At 41.3% G+C, this 23,333-nt stretch overlaps 1 protein-coding gene across 2 annotated transcripts in view; it reads left to right on the top strand.

Annotated features, from left to right (window-relative positions):
- LOC126252546 (protein yellow-like) overlaps positions 1 to 9,997 on the top strand; it is a 74,463-nt gene extending 64,466 nt beyond the window's left edge. Inside the window, exons 5-6 of one of the 2 annotated variants that reach the window (XM_049953444.1) lie at positions 4,545 to 4,853; positions 8,857 to 9,997. In XM_049953444.1, coding sequence (XP_049809401.1) covers positions 4,545 to 4,853; positions 8,857 to 9,177 — 630 coding nt within the window. In that variant the 3' untranslated portion in view covers positions 9,178 to 9,997. Of the gene's footprint in view, positions 1 to 4,544; positions 4,854 to 5,478; positions 5,565 to 8,856 lie in introns of those variants that run through there. The other variant, XM_049953445.1, reaches the window with a different exon arrangement.
- Positions 9,998 to 23,333: the final 13,336 nt, after the last annotated feature.

Below are 23,333 nucleotides of genomic sequence, written 5' to 3'. Positions count from 1 at the left end.
TGCAGTACTTCGGGTGCGCATTTTATACCTATTTTTAGTTTTTTTTCTTTTTAATAATATACTTCATGCTCATACTTCCTTTACTTTCAGCCATAACTACTTCCATTCCAGCCAAATCTTCATTTAACTCTCGCAGACTTCTCTTACTTCAACATTTCTTTCCACAAAAATCCTACCTAAGCATGCTATCTGTATTTATACTTTCAACCAGTGCTCATATTTCCATATTTTTCTTACCTCATCATTCGTTTCCAAGAAAATCCTGCCTAAACCTGTTGTCACTATATCCTACTTATATCTGTTCATTTATTCTTTCAAAGTAATTGTTCCTCATTATACAATACTCTTTGGCCAGATCTTTTCCTTATAACTTTTCAATGCATCTCTTCCCAACTCATCACAAATCTTTCTTATAGAGCATACCCCCACTTACGCCAACTTAAATCTACTGAGGTAAGATACATAAACTAGAGAACGAGACAATGCAGCAGCACAAAAAATTAACACAAACAACACTGACAAAAATGCAAATTGGCAAAGCAAGAAGCAGCATATCTAAATTAGCAAAGCTAATGCAACATTACAAATAATATAAGGCAATATGCAGCAAACAAAAATAATACAGTGGTAAAACTGGCTTAGTGTAGTAATACAAAGTAAAAGTCAGTAGAATGCTGCCTGAAAAATAGCAACAGCAAATGCAATGACTTATACATAAACATGACAAAGCACAAAAAATACTACAGTAAAGACATCAATGCAGATAAGGGAAATATACGTATGTGTAAGCTTACAATAGCATATGTGCATCTGTGATAATCACAACTAAGCAAAGTGCCAGCACAAGGAACAAGATCTATACTATCTCTCATGTGAAATGAAATGGTTCTATGTTACATCTCAACACCAAAGTGGTACACCACAACAGCTTATTCTACAAAAAAAAAACAACAAGGTCTTGAAAAGAAAATTATGTATGCAGTTTCTGTTACTAGTCCCTTCTCCTCCTTATTGTTATTTCCTTCCTAGTGCTCTTTCTCAAGAATGTGGGTCATAAAATTATTATTTAATGGATCTGTTGACAGAAAGTGTTCACATTAGCATATGTATTAAATTTTATTTTATAAAACCAATGCTGCATAGCAGCTAGAAACCAGATATCAAATAAAATGAGCACACTTGTACAAAGCAAAGCATAAAAACATCATTCAGTAGCCATGTGACGTTTCATAAGTCAGTAGAAAGTCTGTCAACTCTCGTAGAGAGATACTTGCCATAATCAGGTGTGTAAACTTAAGAATATTTCTCATCAATTCATAAGCATTTCAATGAGTAGCTCAAACACCAACGTATATTCATATGTTTACAAGTAGTTTTGTAAGTTATGTTTGTGGTGTGTTCTGCAAAGAAATGTCAATAGCGAGGTCAACGGCCTTATTCCCAACAGCTATGCGAGCTCTTGCAGGAGTGCGACGAGCTTAAAAGAGGTTCAAGCAGCACCAGTAAAGTTCAAAGGCAACAACAATGGGTATATTTCAAGGCGGCTAGCGCACAGCCCAGCACAGCAGAGTATTACGTCAAGGTCACATATACTCTTTACCAAAATATTTATGACAGCAGTTGCAGCTACAATGACAGTTGCATATAAAAAAAATCACAGGTTGAAAATTACAGGAGAAGTGTGTAGAAAGGAAACATCATCAATAACAGTGTGCAAAAATTTCCGTCAGCAGCCTGGTACTCACATTCACATATATACTCAATTTTAGTAACTCTTAAACTACAATTCTTGGTTTCCACCATTCTTTTCCACAAACCAGAGTCTTCTTCTACAATATTTCATCATAATAAACACGTAGCATAATCATGTTGCTCATATTGCATCGCCTTATTAATCACAGCCACATCACAACATCATAATACACATCATCGTCGTAATAATATCATCATAACATAGCCATCAAATCTCAAAATCGTCGTAGCTTCCTTCAATAATCTCAAAACCTCTTAAAATGCTCTCTGCTTGTTTAAATTGTGTCACCTACCTCAAACGTACTTCAAAAATCATGATCCCTTACAATATACATAACTCAAAGCTCTCTCAGTATCACAATGGTTCCGAAAATATACGTGAACAGTTCACAAAATGCAGACAAAGTACAATTTCAAACATGCAAAGTTATCAGATTGCTTAATTATGTAGATATGTGTCAGTGGCGTAGTTAAAATGCTAGTTTCTCTCTGTTCAGTGACCAGATAGCTGTGTAATTCTGCGTTAGAGAAATGTAGTACCGATATGTAAAACTGTTTAAGAAAATACCATATTAGCTAGGGCTCCTCGAGCTTGCCATATGCATGGTACAGAAAGTTGGTATATCCCTTTGAAGGATAGTGTAATGATACCGCAGATCTTATATATTAAAACTGCGGAATGAAATGTGTCACCGAAACCCTTCTTTGTATCATTGTAGTTCAAAAATATTTCTAATAATGTTTCAGTTACAAATAGTAATCATCCAAATACGTCTCATGTAGCGCTAAACTGTACTTCCTGCTGTAAGAAAATTTATGTCATCGCTAACGGTAAAAATGTGCCAAGTGTCGTAGTTATCGTCGTTCATAGACTACGTTCTCCAGAAATCATACATACACGAAAGTAAAGTGATTTGCATATGAATGTCGTAGTTATTACGTTCATTGCTGTGACCTTGAAAGTACTGCAGCTCCATGGCTGCAAATGTAGCACAAAGTGCTTCTTAATGTGCAGAACAATGAATCCCGTCTGTCGATTGCTGTAATCTTTTGTTCTTCCATTGTCAATAATATCTGTAAATTGCTATGCACATACATACATGTCCAAAGGAACTTTGCATCGTTACTGGGAGTTGGAGATCTAATTTCTATAGTTTCAACTTGTCGTGAGCCCTATTTGAATCACGTCAGTTCTGATTAAATTCAGGTCTGTTTGATTTATAACGGTAGACTTGTCGTGTACGGTTATTGTTTTTGTCGTCACGAAATTGTGTTGGATGTGACCTATAATTGTTGTTGTTTTCCCGTTTTCGCATCATGCAATTGTCCGTGTCAATTTCCAGTCCTTGAAAAAGTTCCTGAAAAGCTTCCATATCATCTTGACAACGTCCACCCAAAATAATATATCTTGTGTTCAGGAAATTTAACTAAGCAAACACGAATAAATTCCGAGAGGCTGTAAGGGTTTGAAAAATACTGATTCTTGTGTAACATATCTTCAAAATGTTTTACAGAGCTGGAAATCTCCATCTTTTAGCGAAGAGAAGCGACCCAACGGTGTGTGGCGGAGGGCACTTTACGTGCCCCTGTATTACCTCCCTTTCCTGTTCCAGTCGCGTATGGTTCGCGGGAAAAACGACTGTCGGAAAACCTCCGTGTGCGCTCGAATCTCTCTAATTTTACATTCGTGACATCCTCGGGATGTATAACTAGGGGGAAGTAATATATACGATACCTCATCCAGAAACGCACCCTCTCGAAACCTGGGCAGCAAGCTACACCGCGATGCAGAGCGCCTGTCTTTCGCAGTCTGCCACTTGAGTTTGCTCAATATCTCCGTGACGCTATCACGCTTACCAAATAACCATATGACGAAACGTGCCGCTCTTCTTTGGATCTTGTCTATCTCCTCTGTCAACCCGACCTGGTACGGATCCCACACTGATGAGCAATACTCAAGTATAGGTCGAACGAGTGTTTTGTAAGCCACCTCCTTTGTTGCTGGACTACATTTTCTAAGGACTCTCCCAATGAATCAACCTGGCACCCGCCTTACCAACAATTAATTTTATATGATCATTCCACTTCAAATCGTTCCGTACGCGTACTCCCAGATATTTTACAGAAGTAACTGCTACCAGTGTTTGTTCCGCTATCATATAATCATGCAGTAAAGGATCCTTCTTTCTATGTATTCGCAATACATTACATCTGTCTATGTTAAGGGACAGTTGCCACTCCGTGCACCAAGTGCCTATCCGCTGCAGATCTTCCTGCATTTCGCTGCAATTTTCTAACCAGCGAACGATATACAGCGCTGATAGCACGATTCTGCCGAACTGAAGAGACTTGAGAATACCGTAAAATGCGATCCCGCGGTATTCAATTAAATGTTTGCTGTTCCGGGTACTTCCGAGAAGGACGAAGCTAAGCGGAGACAGACCGGCTCTTGAGCAGCACGCGGCCCGCACACACTGCACACTTGAAGTTTGGCGCGCCGTGGACGCCATTGCTTTCTGTGGTATGTTGATTTACTCTAGTAGATGGCAGTTCTTTCTCTGATACGCAGACCTAGAGGCAGGTCCACAAACATTACTTACAAAACATCAGTGGATGTGGCAAATGCATCCGCCTCAAGTAGTAGAAATGCACGCTGCACAAGCTACTCGAACAATTTCTGTGTATTTGTATGTAATTAGAAAAATCTCATGTTTTATTATACCAACTATAATTTCTTATGAGAAACACCGGTCTTGACGAGTATTCAGCCGTTTCGGTAATTTGCTCGACAGGTGGAGGTTCTGAGAGGCGGAAGGCGAGTAGCCTACTCGGCCGACGTGACGGGTTTCGCCCTCGCGGTGACGGACCTGGACAGCGGGCGGACGCACCGCGTCTACAGCCAGTACTACTACCCCACTCCCGGCCTGGGCGTCACCACCATCGGCGGCGTGCGCTCCTACCTCATGGACGGCTTGTTCGGCTTGGGAGTCGCCGACGGCAACTTCTATTCCTGGGCGTTCGCCAGCAACACCCTCAACAAGGTTGCCACCCGTGTGCTGAGGAACGCCACCGATGAGCAGATACTGGACCTCACCGTTGAGGTAACTTTACCCTCTGAGTTGACGTTGTTATGGAGCTAAAACCACATGCAGCAGGACCCCTCCTTGCCTCTGTGTACTCCACAAGTTTCGAAACCTAACTACACACATATCATAAACGTCTGAAATCACTCGTTCTGCTGAGCCTCCACTATAAAGATGTAACACTACACGGAACAACTAACGAAAACCCCAGGCAGTCAGCAGTACTCACGAATATTTGCGTGCGACACATCTGACGTATACCATCTGTGTCGCGTGTCCAGCTAAGATGGTTGACTCACATTTTCTTTGTCTAATTCATTACAAATTCAGTAAGCATACACGCGCCTACGTCGCATTAGAGGAATCTGTAATCGCACCGTAATAGCAACCAAGTTATTACTTGTGTTGTATCTCAATTATTTACTTAGTTCCGCGCGGGACTAGCCGAGCGGTCTAGGGCGCTGCAGTCATGGACTATGCGGCTGATCCTGGCGGAGGTTCGAGTACTCCCTCGGGCATGGGTGTGTGTGTTTGTCCTTAGGATAATTTAGGTTAAGTAGTGTGTAAGCTTAGGGACTGATGACCTTAGCAGTTCCTATAAGATTTCTCACACATTTTTTATTTACTTACTTCCTTTTTTCAGGATTAGCCTATTAGTCTGCTCCGACCGCAGTTTTCCTGCAATCTTCATGAGTCGAACAATATCTCTTCTTCGGGCAAGATGATATCTAAGGGCAAACTTTGCAATTCTTATGTTCTCCATTCTAAAAATGAGGCTTCATGAGTTCCCTTGTTTTGGGATATTCCATCATTCAACATAGACATATTGAACTGTCGCCTTACCCTTTACTTGTCATAGTCTGCCCCGATCCCGCTAAAGGAAGGAGGAGGAGCAACACCTTGTTAAAGTAAAATAAAGCCTTTGTTCACCCAATCCGGGTGATGGTAGCTCCTGAAGGCCTCTCGCTAGCGACACCGTGGAGACTTCATGGGCAAAGAAGGCGGGGATGATGGTCGTCAGAACTGACACGTGAAGCATGAAGGAGCACTGCTTTAACTGGCAATACAAAATTGATGGAGCAGAGATATCTAGTCATAGCGAAGGCAACTCTCCTAAGGGAAGTTTATCCTGGTAGAAAAGTCCTTAGTCCTCCAGGTTGGGGGTTGAGCGAAGGGCAGGTATTCATTCTACGTAAAATGAATTTCTATGATAAACCTCAGGTCTAGCACAATGAGGTGAAAAAAGTCATGGCATAGCGATATGCACATATACATATGGCGGTAGAACAGCGCACACGAAGTATCAAAGGGCAATGCATTGGCAGGGCTGTCATATGCGCTCGGGTAATTCGTGTGAATAGTTTTCCGAAGTGATTATGCCGGCACGACGAGATTTAACAGATTTTGAACGCAGAATGGTAGTTGAAGCTAGACGCATGGGACATTCCATGTCAGAAATCGCCAGGGAATTCAGTATTCCGTGATTCACAGGATCAAGAGTGTGTCGAGATTGTCAGATTTCAAACATTACCTCTCCCCAGGGACTACGCAGTGACCATCGGCCTTCATTTAACAACCGAGAGCAGTGGTGTTTACGTAGAGCTGTCAGAGATAACAGACGAGCAACATTGCGGAAAATAACCGCAGAAGTCAACGTGGGACGTACGACGAACGCATCCGTTTGGGCAGTAAGGCAAAGTTTGGCGTTAATGTGCTACGTCAGCAGTGGACCGGCGCGAGTGCCTTTGATAAGAACACGACATCATCTGCAGCGCCTTTCCTCGGCTCGTGGACATATTGTTTGGACCCTAGACTACTGGAAAACTGTGGCCTGGACAGACCAGTCGCGATTTCAGTTGATAAGAGCTGATGATAAGAGTATGGGGCAGACTCCACGAAGCCATAGATCCAAGTTTTCAACAAGGCACTGTACAAGGTGTTGGTGGCTCCATAATGGTGTATGATATCATCGCATGGAATGGAGTGGTCCTCTTGTCCAATTGAACCGATCATTGACTGGAAATGGTTATGTTCAGCTACTTGGAGACCATTTGTGACAATTGATGGATTTCATCTTACCAAACAAAGACGGAATTTGTGTAGCTAACAATGCGCAGTGTCGCAACATTCTGGAGAGTTCGAGCGACTGATTTAGCTAAACAGCTCGTCCGACATGAATCACATAGAACATTTATGGGACATAATCCAGAGGTCAGTTCGGGAACAAAATCCTGCACCGACAACACTTTCGCATTTATGGACGGGTTTAGAGGCATCGAAATTCAGTTTCTCTGCAGGGGACTTACAACAGCTTGTTGAGTCCACCCCACGTCGAGGCGCTGCACTGCACCGGAGATAAGGAGGTTCGACACGATATTACTGTGTAGCTCATTACTTTTGTCATCTCAGTGAAGGACTTCATTAGTGTCACATTAGGTAACCGTACGGACACACTGTCCACATCACTACACATTTTCAGTCCGTTAGATTTATGTACAAGGGTAATTCAAAAAGTAGAGGCATTTTATAAAAAGAAACCTTTTAATACAAAGTATCTATGCAAGAAAATGATCTCTCCACAGAATCTTCCTAAACTTGTGTGCAGTTGGTCCATATTTTGACAGGGTTCACAAGTCCATCCTGGAAGGATCTGCAGCTTACAACTTGCTCATTAGATGTAAACCTGATTGACGCAGGTGCTCCTTTATCACCAAAAAGGTGCAAATAGCTAGAAACTAGATGAGGACTTTACGGCGGCTGCTCCATCAGCTCAAAACCCTCGGGTTGAATACGGGGGATCATTTTCTCAGCTTTATGAAGGCGGTCATCACCCCGGGGCGAAATCTCACATCTTGCAAACATCCCTCTCATATTCTTTTTTATTTTGGGTTTCACATATCACAGTAGCTTACAGAAACTGTCACTGTTCACTGATCACCTCTGTGCAGTGGACGTTTCATATCTAAAACCGCTTTCGTTATCAACATTCCTGCACAAGTTTGGCCTTTTTAACATCTTTGCTGCAGGCGCAACTGGATGTTTTCACACCATGCTCTGACAATCTGTGTTTCGCAGTAACGGACCTGTGTGTCCTCGATGGTTACTATGCGAATGAGAAAGTGTTTACCTTCCTCCACAAAGCACTTGAAATGTAAGTTCGACATTTTGAAACCTGTCGTGTTTGTGGAATGAATTATCACTCTGCAGCCGAGTATGCCAGTAATGTATCTTTTTTTTTTTGTTTTCGTATTCGTCTGGCAGTTGACGTACATAAAGGGCCACAAACTTTTACGTTGGTTTAGAGATTCATGGGTTAATGCAGGTGCTGAACAGTGGCTAATGTTCAATTAACAACCACTGTCATCATTTCTAGCAAGGCGGTTATCACGAATCATCTGCTCACTTGTTTCGACGCTCCTGTCCGTTTTGGAAGTGGATAACCTGTTCGGCATATCTTCATTGGCAGAAATTACGATGTATCCATTCGTAAATTTTCATTAACTGGGACAGATGCATTTTACGAATGCTCTCTGTAGTGTTAGTGCCGGCCGCGGTGGTCTCGCGGTTCTAGGCGCGCAGTCCGGAACACTGCGACTGCTACGGTCGCAGGTTCGAATCCTGCCTCGGGCATGGATGTGTGTGATGTCCTTAGGTTAGTTAGGTTTAAGTACTTCTAAGTTCTAGGGGACTGATGACCACAGCAGTTGAGTCCCATAGTGCTCAGAGCCATTTTTTTGTAGTGTTAGTGCCTTCAGAGTTTAGAAAACGAATCACTCCCCACATATCTTCCATGGTGCATAGAGTTGACGCGGCAGCCGTAATAAAATGTATTGAAATCACTGCGAACAGAGCTATTTACTGAATCAACACAGCTAATTCACAAGATCAACAGTGAGGTTTAGGAACGTCACGGTTGTGTCAGTGCTGTAAACTTATGCAGCAAAAGTAAAGTGGCTTTACTTATTTACTTGCCTTTTCACGTACAAGATGCAATGTTTGCCTCCGTCTGCGTGTTGGACAGACGCTGGTGCCAGGGCAGAGGGCGGGCCCAGCGGGTGCGTTGGCCGTGGACGCCTCCGGGAGGCGGATGTTCTTCGGCATCGCGGAGCAGGAGGCACTCTACTGCTGGGACACCAGGAAGCCCTACATGCAGGTCTTCTTCCGGCAGCTCGCCCACAACACCGAGCGCCTCCAGTTCTTCAGCAGCGTCAAGGTGCTGCACTCTGAGGACAAGCTGCTTGTCGTCACCGACCGCTACAACAAGTTCGGCCAGGGCATTGTCGACCAGCAATCGGTCAATTACCGTGTGATGTCCCTGAACATCAGCCATCTAAACTGCTAGGTAAACCACGCTGTCAACAACGGACCTCTTCTTCTGCCGCTTCTGAACAATCGTCTCAGTATTTCCAATTAAAATGATGACGGAATAAACACATTTAGTAAGTCTTTTAGTATGTCTCTCAAAAAAGAAATATTAATCAGATGCTACGAGAGGTTATATATGTATAATGGATTCCACACGAAATGCATAATTGCAGGACAGTAATTCGACGGTCTACATTGTTGATCTGTCGTGGAGTTCACGGGCTCCTAAACGAAAGATGACTAAAATTGTTTTCTCGTCTGAGAACAATCAATTTGGTACTCTGTGTTGTTGTAAAAGAGAGAGAGAGAGAGAGAGAGAGAGAGAGAGAGAGCGAGAGAGAGAGGGGGGGGGGGGGGGGAGAAGTGAAACATGGAAACAATCAAGAACGAAAGGAAACCATTATTATTTATGATCAAAACTGGACATAGGTTTACTTTGCATGTTCCTCTATTGTAAAATGTATTCAAAATACCTATCTACTCCATTAAAAAAGTAACATCTATAGATACACAGCAATATTTTTTTCCAAAGGTGACAGTTCATTTTCCAATTTCAACATTTTACGAAAATATTTAACTAGAATTTTGAATTTTCTACGTTGATAGCTTCCCAGGAATATGTTGCACCCTATAGATCACGATTCTGATGTCAGTATGCCGCACAGACTGCCAGTCATGTTTGGCGGTAAACAAAGGTATACGCGAGATCGATACCAAACGTAAAGAAATTACGATTGTGTGACAATGACAGTATTGTAAGAAAAATGTCAGAAGTAAAACATAATTCATTGTGTCGATTTTACTGCTTTCAATTTTGTTGTTAATATATTCACACTTCAACAAAGCAAATCGTATTCAACCAGAGGCGATACCCAAACTTTAGTCAATAGAGAAGTCTTGAATTTAATTGTGACTAGTGGTACATGAACTCACTGTTATGTTCAGTGGACTGAATCTAAACTGGAAGATACAGCTATGGAACAGGTGAAACATTTACAAACTATGCTGGTAAATTACGAGTAACGAAAAGGAGACAAAATTACACAGGATCGGTGAACAACCTATGGCAAGCAGACTGTGTCAGATTGATGTTGAGAAAATGGAGATGTTTTTGGGAGTTAAAAGATAATTATTAAATACATAACTCTGGAGTACTTAAAACTTTAATCTTACGACAGGAATCTACACGAAAAATAAGCATTACATGGGACAAGGAATGCACGAAATATTAAACACAGTGGAACTGCAATGACATTAGCCAAAGAAGAAAATTGTCCCAAAACGAACGAAATTTTTGAATCCGGTAATAACATAAGAATTTACAGAAAACACTTAATTGCTAATATTTTGTTGTAAGGAACCCAGTTTATGATCCACCACAAAATATCATTTAACACTCGAATGTCCGTCACACAGTTTATTGTCGCAGTATCGTTATGTTCATTATTTCTATGGCGCCTTAGATAATACCGGCGTTTCTTAAGAGTGACTCAGTTTCGCCCTGAAAGCCACCAGTTTTGTTTCATTAGAAAGTACGCGTGCTTCATACTTCACAAACCCTCCCTAAAAAGAATCCATGTGATCACACAAAATGAATTGCAGATAACGGAAACTACAGGATTTTCATTACATTTGGAGGGCTCAGTATACTGTAGCCACTGCTGGTAGGCATTTGTAAGAACTGTATCATAATACATCTCAAATATGTGGGATGTATACCTGTGGATACCAAACGCGGCCGATCTTTGAACGTTTCACATTGTTGGAGAGTTGAACAATGAGCAATCATCAGGGGACATTGAAAAAACGTGATTATTATTTCTTCATATCAGTTAGAAAGTTCCAAAAACTATTTATCACCAGAGATTTTGCGAACATCGTTAGCCCCTTTGCGTAGCTATCATGATTACTGTAGGGATAAAACTCGCCTAATCATTGGCAGAGATGTATACAAATAATAATTCTTTTCGTGCTTCATCAGCGAATTAAGCGGAAGATTAAATCTTAATACACGGTGCAACGTAAGTGCCACACTCGTTATCTCTATATGTGATACAGGTAAAGATGTAGACGTCAATGCAGATCATAAAATATTCTTAATTATGTCGATATGTATCACGCTACGCATCAGGTTGCGTCATCCTGGTGAAAAACGTCTTCAGAAGTCATATTACGAAAATGAGGCCTCGAAACTCTGTTTACATATAGTGGCCCTGTTCTCCGTTCACTGGCATCGCATTCTGGGCTTCGTTTTCAAAGCAGTGTGATGTAGTATTCATCAGCGTGGCAACGCGTTCTGCGTGAAGGAAGTCATGAATTTTACAGTATTAGTAAAAACCTAATTTACGTCTCACCTAAGGTGACTTTCATGATGAAACAGTTCCACTTTCTCTGAGTTTCAAGTACACAGTTAAAAAATTATAGGCACTTATTGTAATCTATCTGGTTGACGTCTTTAGTCAACTGCATCTTACAGGCAACAAGCTATTTATGTTACAAAATATATTGGAGAAATATTTTCTCCCATAAATCCCAACTGAAGATATCGTTTCGGATGTTGAACATATCGAAATGAATACATAAAAATATTTTACAAGCGATCTAACATCCAGTCAACAGAAGATAACGAAGTGCTCCTCAACAGTGTGGAACGAGTAAAAAGTTAAGCTTCATTTTCATCGACGATACAGTTACACAAAAATTTATATAATGTCCCAGTAATCGTCACAGCCATTCGCGAAATTACTTCAGGCAAGTTACTACATATCGGTTGTCTGTAAGAAGTACGAGGGTTAGAACTTAAATAGTCACAACTATTTATTCACAACCGATACAAAAGAGTTACATGTTTGCACCTGTTACTGTCCTTCAAAGTAATCACCAGCGTTGTGTAGAATCCATTGCCAGCGATGTGGAAGGCATAGTAAACCGTTAGCAGAGCCTGTTCTGTTGATGGTGCGAATGTCGAATTTCTGGAACAGTTCTGAAGCAGCCGGCCGAAGTGGCCGTGCGGTTAAAGGCGCTGCAGTCTGGAACCGCAAGACCGCTACGGTCGCAGGTTCGAATCCTGCCTCGGGCATGGATGTTTGTGATGTCCTTAGGTTAGTTAGGTTTAACTAGTTCTAAGTTCTAGGGGACTAATGACCTCAGCAGTTGAGTCCCATAATGCTCAGAGCCATTTGAACCATTTTTTAGTTCTGAAGCGAATGCCACAAAGTGGATCCTTCATCTTCGGAAACAAATCAAAGTCACAAGGACTTAAGTCCGGGGTGTATGGTGGATGGTACTGTACTTCCCAGTCCCGTCGACCGAACAGAGCAGCCACAGCTTGCGCTGTGTGCGCCCGCGCATTGTCGTGCCACTGTTCTGTACGGCAATGCCGATTCCCCGCACGCCTCTTGAAGACCTTGATGACACTGTCCTGCAGTACGACCTCTGGCACATTCAGTCTTGATGCAACTCCGTTGTTCCTGTTTCGAAAACATAGTGACACCGTTATGTTGGACCGCTCACTCACAAGTGACAGTGTTTCCCTCGATTGCTCGGAGGTTAGGTAGGTATGTCAACAACGTGTGCTATCAGCGACAACAGTAGATTCCATTGCATAGTGTCTCCTCAGCAGTGTTGCCACTATTTAAGTTCCAACCTACGTATATTTGAAGGAGGTGCTAGGGAGATCGAACGTTAGCGCCAAGTCGTAAGTGGAGTAGAAGTAGCAATCAGTCAGCCCGAAAGGCTGTTTATTTTGTGAAAAAATACAGTTTGTGGTGGCACGAGAAATTATTTAAAATGGGAAATTTTTGAGGATCAAAGTAACTGCGCTTAAGTCTGTGCGTAAACGGTTCTCATTCATAGCACCTGTTTTGTGAGCCGATTGGTCGTATAAGTAAAGGGATGTATTATCTAATACAAATTTTAGTAATAAATGAAGATACTCCGAAGTAGTAGGTAGTATAGATATTATTTGGATTTGTATAGGCCATTCTTCAATTCACACAACACATAATTAGTATTTTAAACTTTTGGTCTGGGAAAACAATGATATAGGTTGAGAATACCCCAAAACATAGCAGCATATGACACTATGGAATGGAAAAAGCGAAGTATGCCAACAGTTCTTTTCGACTATTACATTCGCCTTGCAACAATAATTCGTTAAGGCGTGTCAGCAGTTGTGTGTTATGTTCACCTCATTTTAATATGCTATAATGCTAAAATTCTAAAACGAGGTCATTGGCATCCTTTATCCTTAGTTCCTCGTATTATATTTATTAGTATAGAGGTTTCTCCCAGATTTCTGAATTACGTACAAGATATTTCTTCAAAATGTGATGAGAATGAATAAATTATAAACCTAGTATTAAAACCCCCGTCAATTTCAGTGGCAGCTCTTTCTAGAGCTACACTTGAATTGCTATGTATTGTAACATTTGAATTATTCAAAAATAAAACAAACTGAACATATGGCAATGTATCTGAAGAAAGATCGTTACTATAAACACGAATAATAACATAAAATTAAAACTACCTTCAGCTATCGAAATTTTGAATGTGATTTATTTATTTATGCGACCAGTTTCGGCGTTTCACTATGCAACTTCAGGCCCTTGTGCAAAGGCAACAACAATAACGTGTTAGCTACATAATAAAAACAATAATAAAATGGGCGGAGTAGAATTTAAGAAATCAATTTACACAGTAGTAACACGTAGTAATCATTTAACAAAAACCAAACTGTACAGGGTGTGAAGTCAAAGCCAAAGATAAATTGAAGAATAAAGCGAGAGGAACGTTGCACACTGTATGAATATAAATTAGGAAATAATATATATATATATATATATGCCACTTATTAGTAAAGTGAACCTATTAATCGGATGTCATTCATTGATAAATATAGTGTCACATGTTGACAAACAACTACAAGTAATGCTATATATTGATATAGAAACAAAAATTTAACGTTACGTCAAAACAAGTATCAATCACAGTTTCGTATGCTTCTACATATTCAATAAAAACATTTTTTATGAAACAAACTGTAAAGTTAACATAATACACCTTAACGAATTCCCACCTTGTATGAAGTATTAAGAGTTCATAATCATCATTGCTAAGAAACGGGAAGTCTGCTGGTGGGCAGGAGTGTGGCTAGGTGATATAGCGAACTGTTAACTATGAAGTAAGTCTAAAGAAATGACATGGAATTTATAGTCAGTAAATCAGAAAAATATTCTATTCAATCAGAAAACCAAAGACACGGACATCTATGAGACACGTAGCCCTTATACAGGGTAAAACAGAGGATAGTGTGACCTATGACCAGTAAAACAAACTGGCAAAGTGGATCAAAGATAAAAAAAAAAACTCCATTTGTCGCGGGCAGGGGAAAGGGGGAAGGGGGGGGGGGGGGCAGGGTGACCTCAAGACGATAATGAGGGCAAAAGTTATGGCGTGATTATCCATCGATATGTTACAGAACATGCGATTACCTATGTCTTAATTTAGCCAAAACATGTATGCAGAACTTCAAAAAATGTTAGTAATGGTGAACAACTGCCTGTATATAATAGATGTAAAAATACATATAAATTCATACAACTACTTCATATAAAATAAAGAATTATGTTGTTGTTGTTGTTGTTGTTGTGGTCTTCAGTCCTGAGACTGGTTTGATGCAGCTCTCCATGCTACTCTATCCTGTGCAAGCTTCTTCATCTCCCAGTACCTACTGCAACCTACATCCTTCTGAATGTGCTTAGTGTATTCATCTCTTGGTCTCCCTCTACGATTTTTACCCTCCACGCTGCCCTCCAATGCTAAATTTGTGATCCCTTGATGCCTCAAAACATCTCCTACCAACCGATCCCTTCTTCTAGTCAAGTTGTGCCACAAACGTCTATTCTCCCCAATCCTATTCAATACCTCATCATTAGTTACGTGATCTACCCACCTTATCTTCAGCATTCTTCTGTAGCACCACATTTCGAAAGCTTCTATTCTCTTCTTGTCCAAACTGGTTATCGTCCATGTTTCACTTCCATACATGGCTACACTCCATACAAATACTTTCAGAAACGACTTCCTGACACTTAAATCTATACTCGATGTTAACAAATTTCTCTTCTTCAGGAACTCTTTCCTTGCCATTGCCAGTCTACATTTTATATCCTCTCTACTTCGACCATCATCAGTTATTTTACTCCCTAGATAGCAAAACTCCTTTGCTACTTTAAGTGTCTCATTTCCTAATCTAATCCCCTCAGCATCACCCGATTTAATTTGACTACATTCCATTATCCTCGTTTTGCTTTTGTTGATGTTCATCTTATATCCTCCTTTCAAGACACTGTCCATTCCGTTCAACTGCTCTTCCAAGTCCTTTGCTCTCTCTGACAGAATTACAATGTCATCGGCGAACTTCAAAGTTTTTACATCTTCTCCATGAATTTTAATACCTACTCCGAATTTTTCTTTTGTTTCCTTTACTGCTTGCTCAATATACAGATTGAATAACATCGGGGAGAGGCTACAACCCTGTCTCACTCCTTTCCCAACCACTGCTTCCCTTTCATGCCCCTCGACTCTTATAACTGACATCTGGTTTCTGTACAAATTGTAAATAGCCTTTCGCTCCCTGTATTTTACCCCTGCCACCTTCAGAATTTGAAAGAGAGTATTCCAGTTAACGTTGTCAAAAGCTTTCTCTAAGTCTACCAATGCTAGAAACGTAGGTCTGCCTTTCGTTAATCTTTCTTCTAAGATAAGTCGTAAGGTTAGTATTGCCTCACGTGTTCCAACATTTCTACGGAATCCAAACTGATCTTCCCCGAGGTCCGCTTCTACCAGTTTTTCCATTCGTCTGTAAAGAATTCGCGTTAGTATTTTGCAGCTGTGGCTTATTAAACTGATAGTTTGGTAATTTTCACATCTGTCAACACCTGCTTTCTTTGGGATTGGAATTATTATATTCTTCTTGAAGTCTGTGGGTATTTCGCCTGTCTCATACATCTTGCTCACCAGATGGTAGAGTTTTGTCATGACTGGCTCTCCCAAGGCCATCAGTAGTTCTAATGGAATGTTGTCTACTCCCGGGGCCTTGTTTCGACTCAGGTCTTTCAGTGCTCTGTCAAACTCTTCACGCAGTATCTTATCTCCCATTTCATCTTCATCTACATCCTCTTCCATTTCCATAATATTGTCCTCAAGTACATCGCCCTTGTATAAACCCTCTATATACTCCTTCCACCTTTCTGCCTTCCCTTCTTTGCTTAGAACTGGGTTGCCATCTGAGCTCTTGATATTCATACAAGTGGTTCTCTTCTCTCCAAAGGTCTCTTTAATTTTCCTGTAGGCAGTATCTATCTTACCCCTAGTGAGACAAGCCTCTACATCCTTACATTTGTCCTCTAGCCATCCCTGCTTAGCCATTTTGCACTTCCTGTCGATCTCATTTTTGAGACGTTTGTATTCCTTTTTGCCTGCTTCATTTACTGCATTTTTATATTTTCTCCTTTCATCAATTAAATTCAATATTTCTTCTGTTACCCAAGGATTTCTATTAGCCCTCGTCTTTTTACCTACTTGATCCTCTGCTGCCTTCACTACTTCATCCCTCAGAGCTACCCATTCTTCTTCTACTGTATTTCTTTCCCCCATTCCTGTCAATTGTCCCCTTATGCTCTCCCTGAAACTCTCTACAACCTCTGATTCTTTCAGTTTATCCAGGTCCCATCTCCTTAAATTCCCACCTTTTTGCAGTTTCTTCAGTTTCAATCTGCAGGTCATAACCAATAGATTGTGGTCAGAATCCACATCTGCCCCTGGAAATGTCTTACAATTTAAAACCTGGTTCCTAAATCTCTGTCTTATCATTATATAATCTATCTGATACCTTTTAGTATCTCCAGGATTCTTCCAGGTATACAACCTTCTTTTATGATTCTTGAACCAAGTGTTAGCTATGATTAAGTTATGCTCTGTGCAAAATTCTACAAGGCGGCTTCCTCTTTCATTTCTTCCCCCCAATCCATATTCACCTACTATGTTTCCTTCTCTCCCTTTTCCTACTGACGAATTCCAGTCGCCCATGACTATTAAATTTTCGTCTCCCTTCACTACCTGAATAATTTCTTTTATCTCGTCATACATTTCATCAATTTCTTCATCATCTGCAGAGCTAGTTGGCATATAAACTTGTACTACTGTAGTAGGCATGGGCTTTGTGTCTATCTTGGCCACAATAATGCGTTCACTATGCTGTTTGTAGTAGCTAACCCGCACTCCTATTTTTTTATTCATTATTAACCCTACTCCTGCATTACCCCTATTTGATTTTGTATTTATAACCCTGTAATCACCTGACCAAAAGTCTTGTTCCTCCTCCCACCGAACTTCACTAATTCCCACTATATCTAACTTTAACCTATCCATTTCCCTTTTTAAATTTTCTAACCTACCTGCCCGATTAAGGGATCTGACATTCCACGCTCCGATCCGTAGAACGCCAGTTTTCTTTCTCCTGATAACGACGTCCTCTTGAGTAGTCCCCGCCCGGAGATCCGAATGGGGGACTATTTTACCTCCGGAATATTTTACCCAAGAGGACGCCATCATCATTTAATCATACAGTAAAGCTGCATGTCCTCGGGAAAAATTACGGCTGTAGTTTCCCCTTGCTTTCAGCCGTTCGCAGTACCAGCACAGCAAGGCCGTTTTGGTTAATGTTACAAGGCCAGATCAGTCAATCATCCAGACTGTTGCCCCTGAAACTACTGAAAAGGCTGCTGCCCCTCTTCAGGAACCACATGTTTGTCTGGCCTCTCAACAGATACCCCTCCGTTGTGGTTGCACCTACGGTACGGCCATCTGTATCGCTGAGGCACGCAAGCCTCCCCACCAACGGCAAGGTCCATGGTTCATGGGGGAGAAAGAATTATGTAGAAACGTCTATATGTCATGCAGTGAAACAGAATGCAAGGGAACAGTCAAGGCGGTAATGAGGGCAACCAATGCATCATATGTTTCCCAAATATGTCAAACAATCAGTCCTAAAACAAAAACCGTGTCAGGGTATACTACGAAATGTGTAACAACCTAGTCGGTAGCTTCATGAGTTGGTGGTTAAATGGGAATGTGGGTGTCAAGGAATATACCAGAAGCACTATTCGAGTAGTACAAGGCATAATAAATACAGGTGCGTAGTCGAAAAAAAAATAACCACATCACGTAATACAGGTGGAGACGCGTGGAAACAAACACACGTCGTGTAGTATGAAGTCAGCCTAAGGAGGAAAGAGCGCACTACATCAGTACCATACGGCAACAAATGTAGTGTAGAAGCTACCATGGTTACACGTCAAAGAATGAAAGTAAGCGAGTAAGTAGGTCAAGACAGTGTTAACTTACGTCATAAGAGACTTATGAAAATCGGATAGGTACTAAAATGAAACATAAGACATTTGTGGTACACCCTCAATAGTAAAACGGCGCGGTTGTAGTGCACCCTAGAAAAATTACGTCAGTAATCAAGAAATAAATCTGTGTGAAGAAATATTCCTGCGTGTATTGACGACGAGTAAAACTATATCAAGTGTAGTTACACACCCTGCGTAGTAAGTGAAATTTCTAGCGAAAAATATAATACTCACAACCTACAATTATCTATCGCTCGTAAATTTGTTCACGTATATTCAGTCCAGATGAAAGCACTGCATAATATCAGTGTTAAGTCATAACCAAGAAACAGTGTTAACGTATTCTGATATACAGACAAACAGGGATGCAATGTAGAACCTCACTGTAATTATAAATTAATTAAACTATTAGAAATTTAAAAACTTTTAAATATTTTGTACATTAATCTGTAAACCACAAATGGGAATCCAAGTCTTTGTACTTTATGCAGACCAGAGACTTTGAAACTTCTTTATTTAAATGAGTGTGTCTGTACTTAAATTGCTGAATGAGCGAGAAGATGAAACTTCTACGTTATCTGATTCTGAAACAGCTGAGTAAAACTGAACGTACGGCTCGTCGTTCTGTTAAGTGTATAGCCGCCAACGGTGAACATTTTGAATACTTCAAGTAACCACGTGCTAAACTGAAGACTACAACATGTGTGATCAATTATTAAATGTAAAGTAAACACATAAGCAATACTCTTCGTTGCTTAAAGTCGGTATACATTATTCTGGCGAACTCTGTATTTGTCTAGGTAACTTATTTAAGTGAATGACGTGGCAACATCACAGGTTAATATAAGTGCGAGACAGGCTATTGGAAATGTGAAATGCTGGTACATTAATAACCGGTATAACTGCCAGAATATTGAGTGGAAGCATGCAAACGTGCATGCATTGTGTTGTACAGGTTCCGGACGTCAGTTAGTGGGATGGAGTTCCTTGCCTGTTGCACTTGGTCGGTCAATACGGGAACGGTTAATACTGGCAAGGGATGATGTTGGGGTTGTCGAACGATGATGTCCCATATTTGCTCGACTGGAGGCAGATCTGGTTATCGAGTAGGTCAAGGCAACATGTCAACAACTTTTAGATCATATTGGGTTAAAACAGCTGTACGTAGGCGAGCGTTATCCTGTCGGCAGCCGGCCGGTGTGGCCGAGCGGTTCTAGGCGCTTCAGCATGGAACCACGCGATCACTGCGGTCGCAGGTTCGAATCCTGCCTCGCGCATGGATGTGTGTGATGACCTTAGGTTAGTTAGGTTTAATTAGTTCTAAGTTCTAGGGGACTGATCTCAGATGTTAACTCCCATAGTCCTCAGAGCCATTTGAACCATCCTGTCAACAAACACCCCCTACAATGCTGTTCATGAATGATAGCACAACAGACCGAATCACCAGACCGATGTACAGATTTGCGGTAAGGATGCGTAGGATAATTACGAAAGGAATCCTCCTCTCCTACGAAATCGCGCTCCAGATCGTAATTCCAGGTGTAGGTCCAGTGTGTCTACCTCGCACAGGTTGGTTGCAGGATCTCAACTAGCCTCCTTCTAACCAACTCGCGACCATCACTGGCACCCAAGGAGAAACAGCATTCATCAGAAAACAAAACAGATCTTCACCCTGCCCTCCACCGAGCTTTCGCTTGACGCTATTGAAGTCGCAAATGGTGGTTTGGGTTCAGTGGAATGTACGCTACAGGGTGTCTGCCTCGCCTTTGTCCTTGAAGTAAGCGATTTGTAACAGTTCGTATATAACTGTGGTGCCAATAGCTGCCGAAATTGCTGCTGCAGATGCCGTACGAAGCACCAGAGCCACACGCCGAACACAATGATCCTCCCTCTCGGTTGTGCCACTTCACTATCCAGAGCCCAGTCTTCTTGCGACCGTACGTTCTCGCGACCACAGCTGACAGCAGTCGCGTACAGTGGCTATATGCCTGCCAATCTGGAAATTTGTGGTAAGGTCTTATGAGACCAAACTGCTGCTGTCATCGGTCCAAAAGCTTACACACTACTTAATTTAAACTAACTTACGCTAATTAGGACACACTCAGCCATGCCCGAGGGATGACTCGACCCTCCGACGGGGGCAGCCGCGCGGACCGTGAGAAGACGCCTAGACCGCGCGGCTGTATTCCTGCCAAGTGTATTTGTGTATTTCCAATGTAGCAGCTGGAACATCCAGCTTCTCGTAACCCTACTACAAGACCTCGTTCAAATTCTGCTGGATGTTGATAATGATGACTTTGCCGCTTTAAAGGCATTCTTGACTAATATCAGCTCACCACTTCCATTTTCAAAGGTCTTTATTCATTACGACCGTTACAAATGGCTCTGAGCACTATGGGAGTTAACTTCTGAGGTCATCAGTCCCACGACCGTTACAACCTGTATTTAAAACAAACCTGATTTGCATCCTCATAGCGGTGCTATTAGCGCCACTCTTATAAGCGACTGGTGTGAAATTTGTATAGACATTATGTTTTATATGTAAAAACCCGCCTACTAAATCTCGTTTACGTCGCCAAACTCCTTCTTGGTGTTGCGATGTTTTACCTCACTGTATTTAAAACGTCCGAAATGTTTAAGTTTTTGGTGCCAAGAACTGCATTAAGAGTTTTTGCAATAATAAACTATAACAATCTCAAAAATTAATCATGATTCAGCCTAATATAAAATTAATTTTTGCTAACACCTTTACTACAGCACGTACATTAAGGGAAGGCAAACCTACGTTTCTATCCTTTGTAGACTTAGAGAAAGCTTTTGACAATGTCGATTTCAATACTCTCTTTCAAATTCTGAAGGTGGTAGGGGTAAAATACAGGGAGCGAAAGGCTATTTACAATTTGTACAGAGAGCAGATGGCAGTTATAAGAGTCGAGGAGTATGAAAGGGAAGCAGTGGTTGGGAAGGGAGTGAGACAGGGTTGTAGCCTATCCCCGATGTTATTCAATCTGTATATTGAGCAAGCAATAAAGGAAACAAAAGAAAAGTTCGGAGTAGGTATTGAAATCCATGGAGAAGAAATAAAAACTTTGAGGTTCACCGATGACATTGTAATTCTGTCAGAGACAGCAAAGGACTTGGGAGAGCTGTTGAACGGAATAGACAGTGTCTTGAAAGGAGGGTACAAGATGAACATCAACAAAAGCAAAACAAGGATAATGGAATGTAGTCCAATTAAGTCTGGTGATGCTGAGGGAATTAGATTAGGAAATGAGACATTTAAAGTAGTAAAAGAGTTTTGCTATTTGGGGAGCAAAATAACTGATGATGGTCGAAGTAGAGACGATATAAAATGTAGACTGGCAATGGCAAGGAAAGCGGTTCTGAAGAAGAGAAATTTGTTAACATCGAGTATGGATTTAAATGTCAGGAAGTCGTTTCTGAAAGTATTTGTATGGAGTGTAGCCATGTATGGAAGTGAAACATGGACGATAAATAGTTTAGACAAGAAGAGAATAGAAGCTTTCGAAATGTGGTGCTACAGAGGAATGCTGAAGATTAGATGGGTAGATTACATAACTAATGAGGAGGTATTGAATAGAATTGGGGAGAAGAGGAGCTTGTGGCACAACTTGACTAGAAGAAGGGATCGGTTGGTAGGACATGTTCTGAGACATCGAGGGATCACCAATTTAGTATTGGAGGGCAGAATGGAGGGTAAAAATCGTAGAGGGAGACCGATATGAATACACTAAACAGATTCAGAAGGATGTAGGCTGCAGTAGGTACTGGGAGATGAAGAAGCTTGCACAGGATAGAGTAGCATGGAGAGCTGCATCAAAGCAGTCTCAGGACTGAAGTCCACAACAACAACAACAACAGTACGTAAAGAAAGTTAGCGATCACCCTGCCACGAAAATTCACGTAAACGATGGCAAGGCTCACAATTTAACAATGTTTTCTTGATTAAAGAAATTTATCTTATTGGTAACACTTTTGAAGAAAATTTGCGGCCAGGAACATATTCAGGCTCTGAGTCGTAGTATCCGACATCATCTACAGATTCGTACAAATCGTCCCTTAATGGCATTTATTTAGAACGAATACTGCAAGCTTTGCTAGTACTGGCAGCTATGTTTCTTTCGCTTACCAATGTTTACCTGCAGACTTCCTCACAAAACTGCCACTAGGGAGAACCTAAAATTAGTGGCAGAGCTTCCGCATCCCGGTCTATTGTCGATATACCAACTAACACAAATAAAGCACATCACGTAGCATATTTTACATGCAGTAACTCTGTTCCTCTTCGACTGTCGCTTATCACTGTTATTCAATTGCTTAGCGGATAATGCTAGTTGCATTCTGTGACGTTTCTCAGATGAAGTGAATCGTTATCTCAGAAATATTGTGCACTTATTCAGTCATTTGCAGGCCAGGTATGGTGTCACCGCCAGACACCACACTTGCTAGGTGGTAGCCTTTAAATTGGCCGCGGTCCGTTAGTATACGTCGGACCCGCGTGTCGCCACTATCAGTGATTGCAGACCGAGCGCCGCCACACGGCAGGTCTAGTCTAGCGAGACTCCCTAACACTCGCCCCCGTTGTACAGCCGACTTTGCTAGCGATGGTTCACTGTCTACAGACGCTCTCAATTGCAGAGACGACAGTTTAGCATAGCCTTCAGCTACGTCATTTGCTTCGACCTAGCAAGGCGCC

Source organism: Schistocerca nitens, chromosome 4 (genome assembly GCF_023898315.1).
Source record: "Schistocerca nitens isolate TAMUIC-IGC-003100 chromosome 4, iqSchNite1.1, whole genome shotgun sequence".
Classification (NCBI taxonomy): Eukaryota; Metazoa; Arthropoda; class Insecta; order Orthoptera; family Acrididae; genus Schistocerca; species Schistocerca nitens.
The sequence above is the reverse complement of the archived record's forward strand: the minus strand, read 5'-3'. Positions and strand labels throughout refer to the sequence as shown.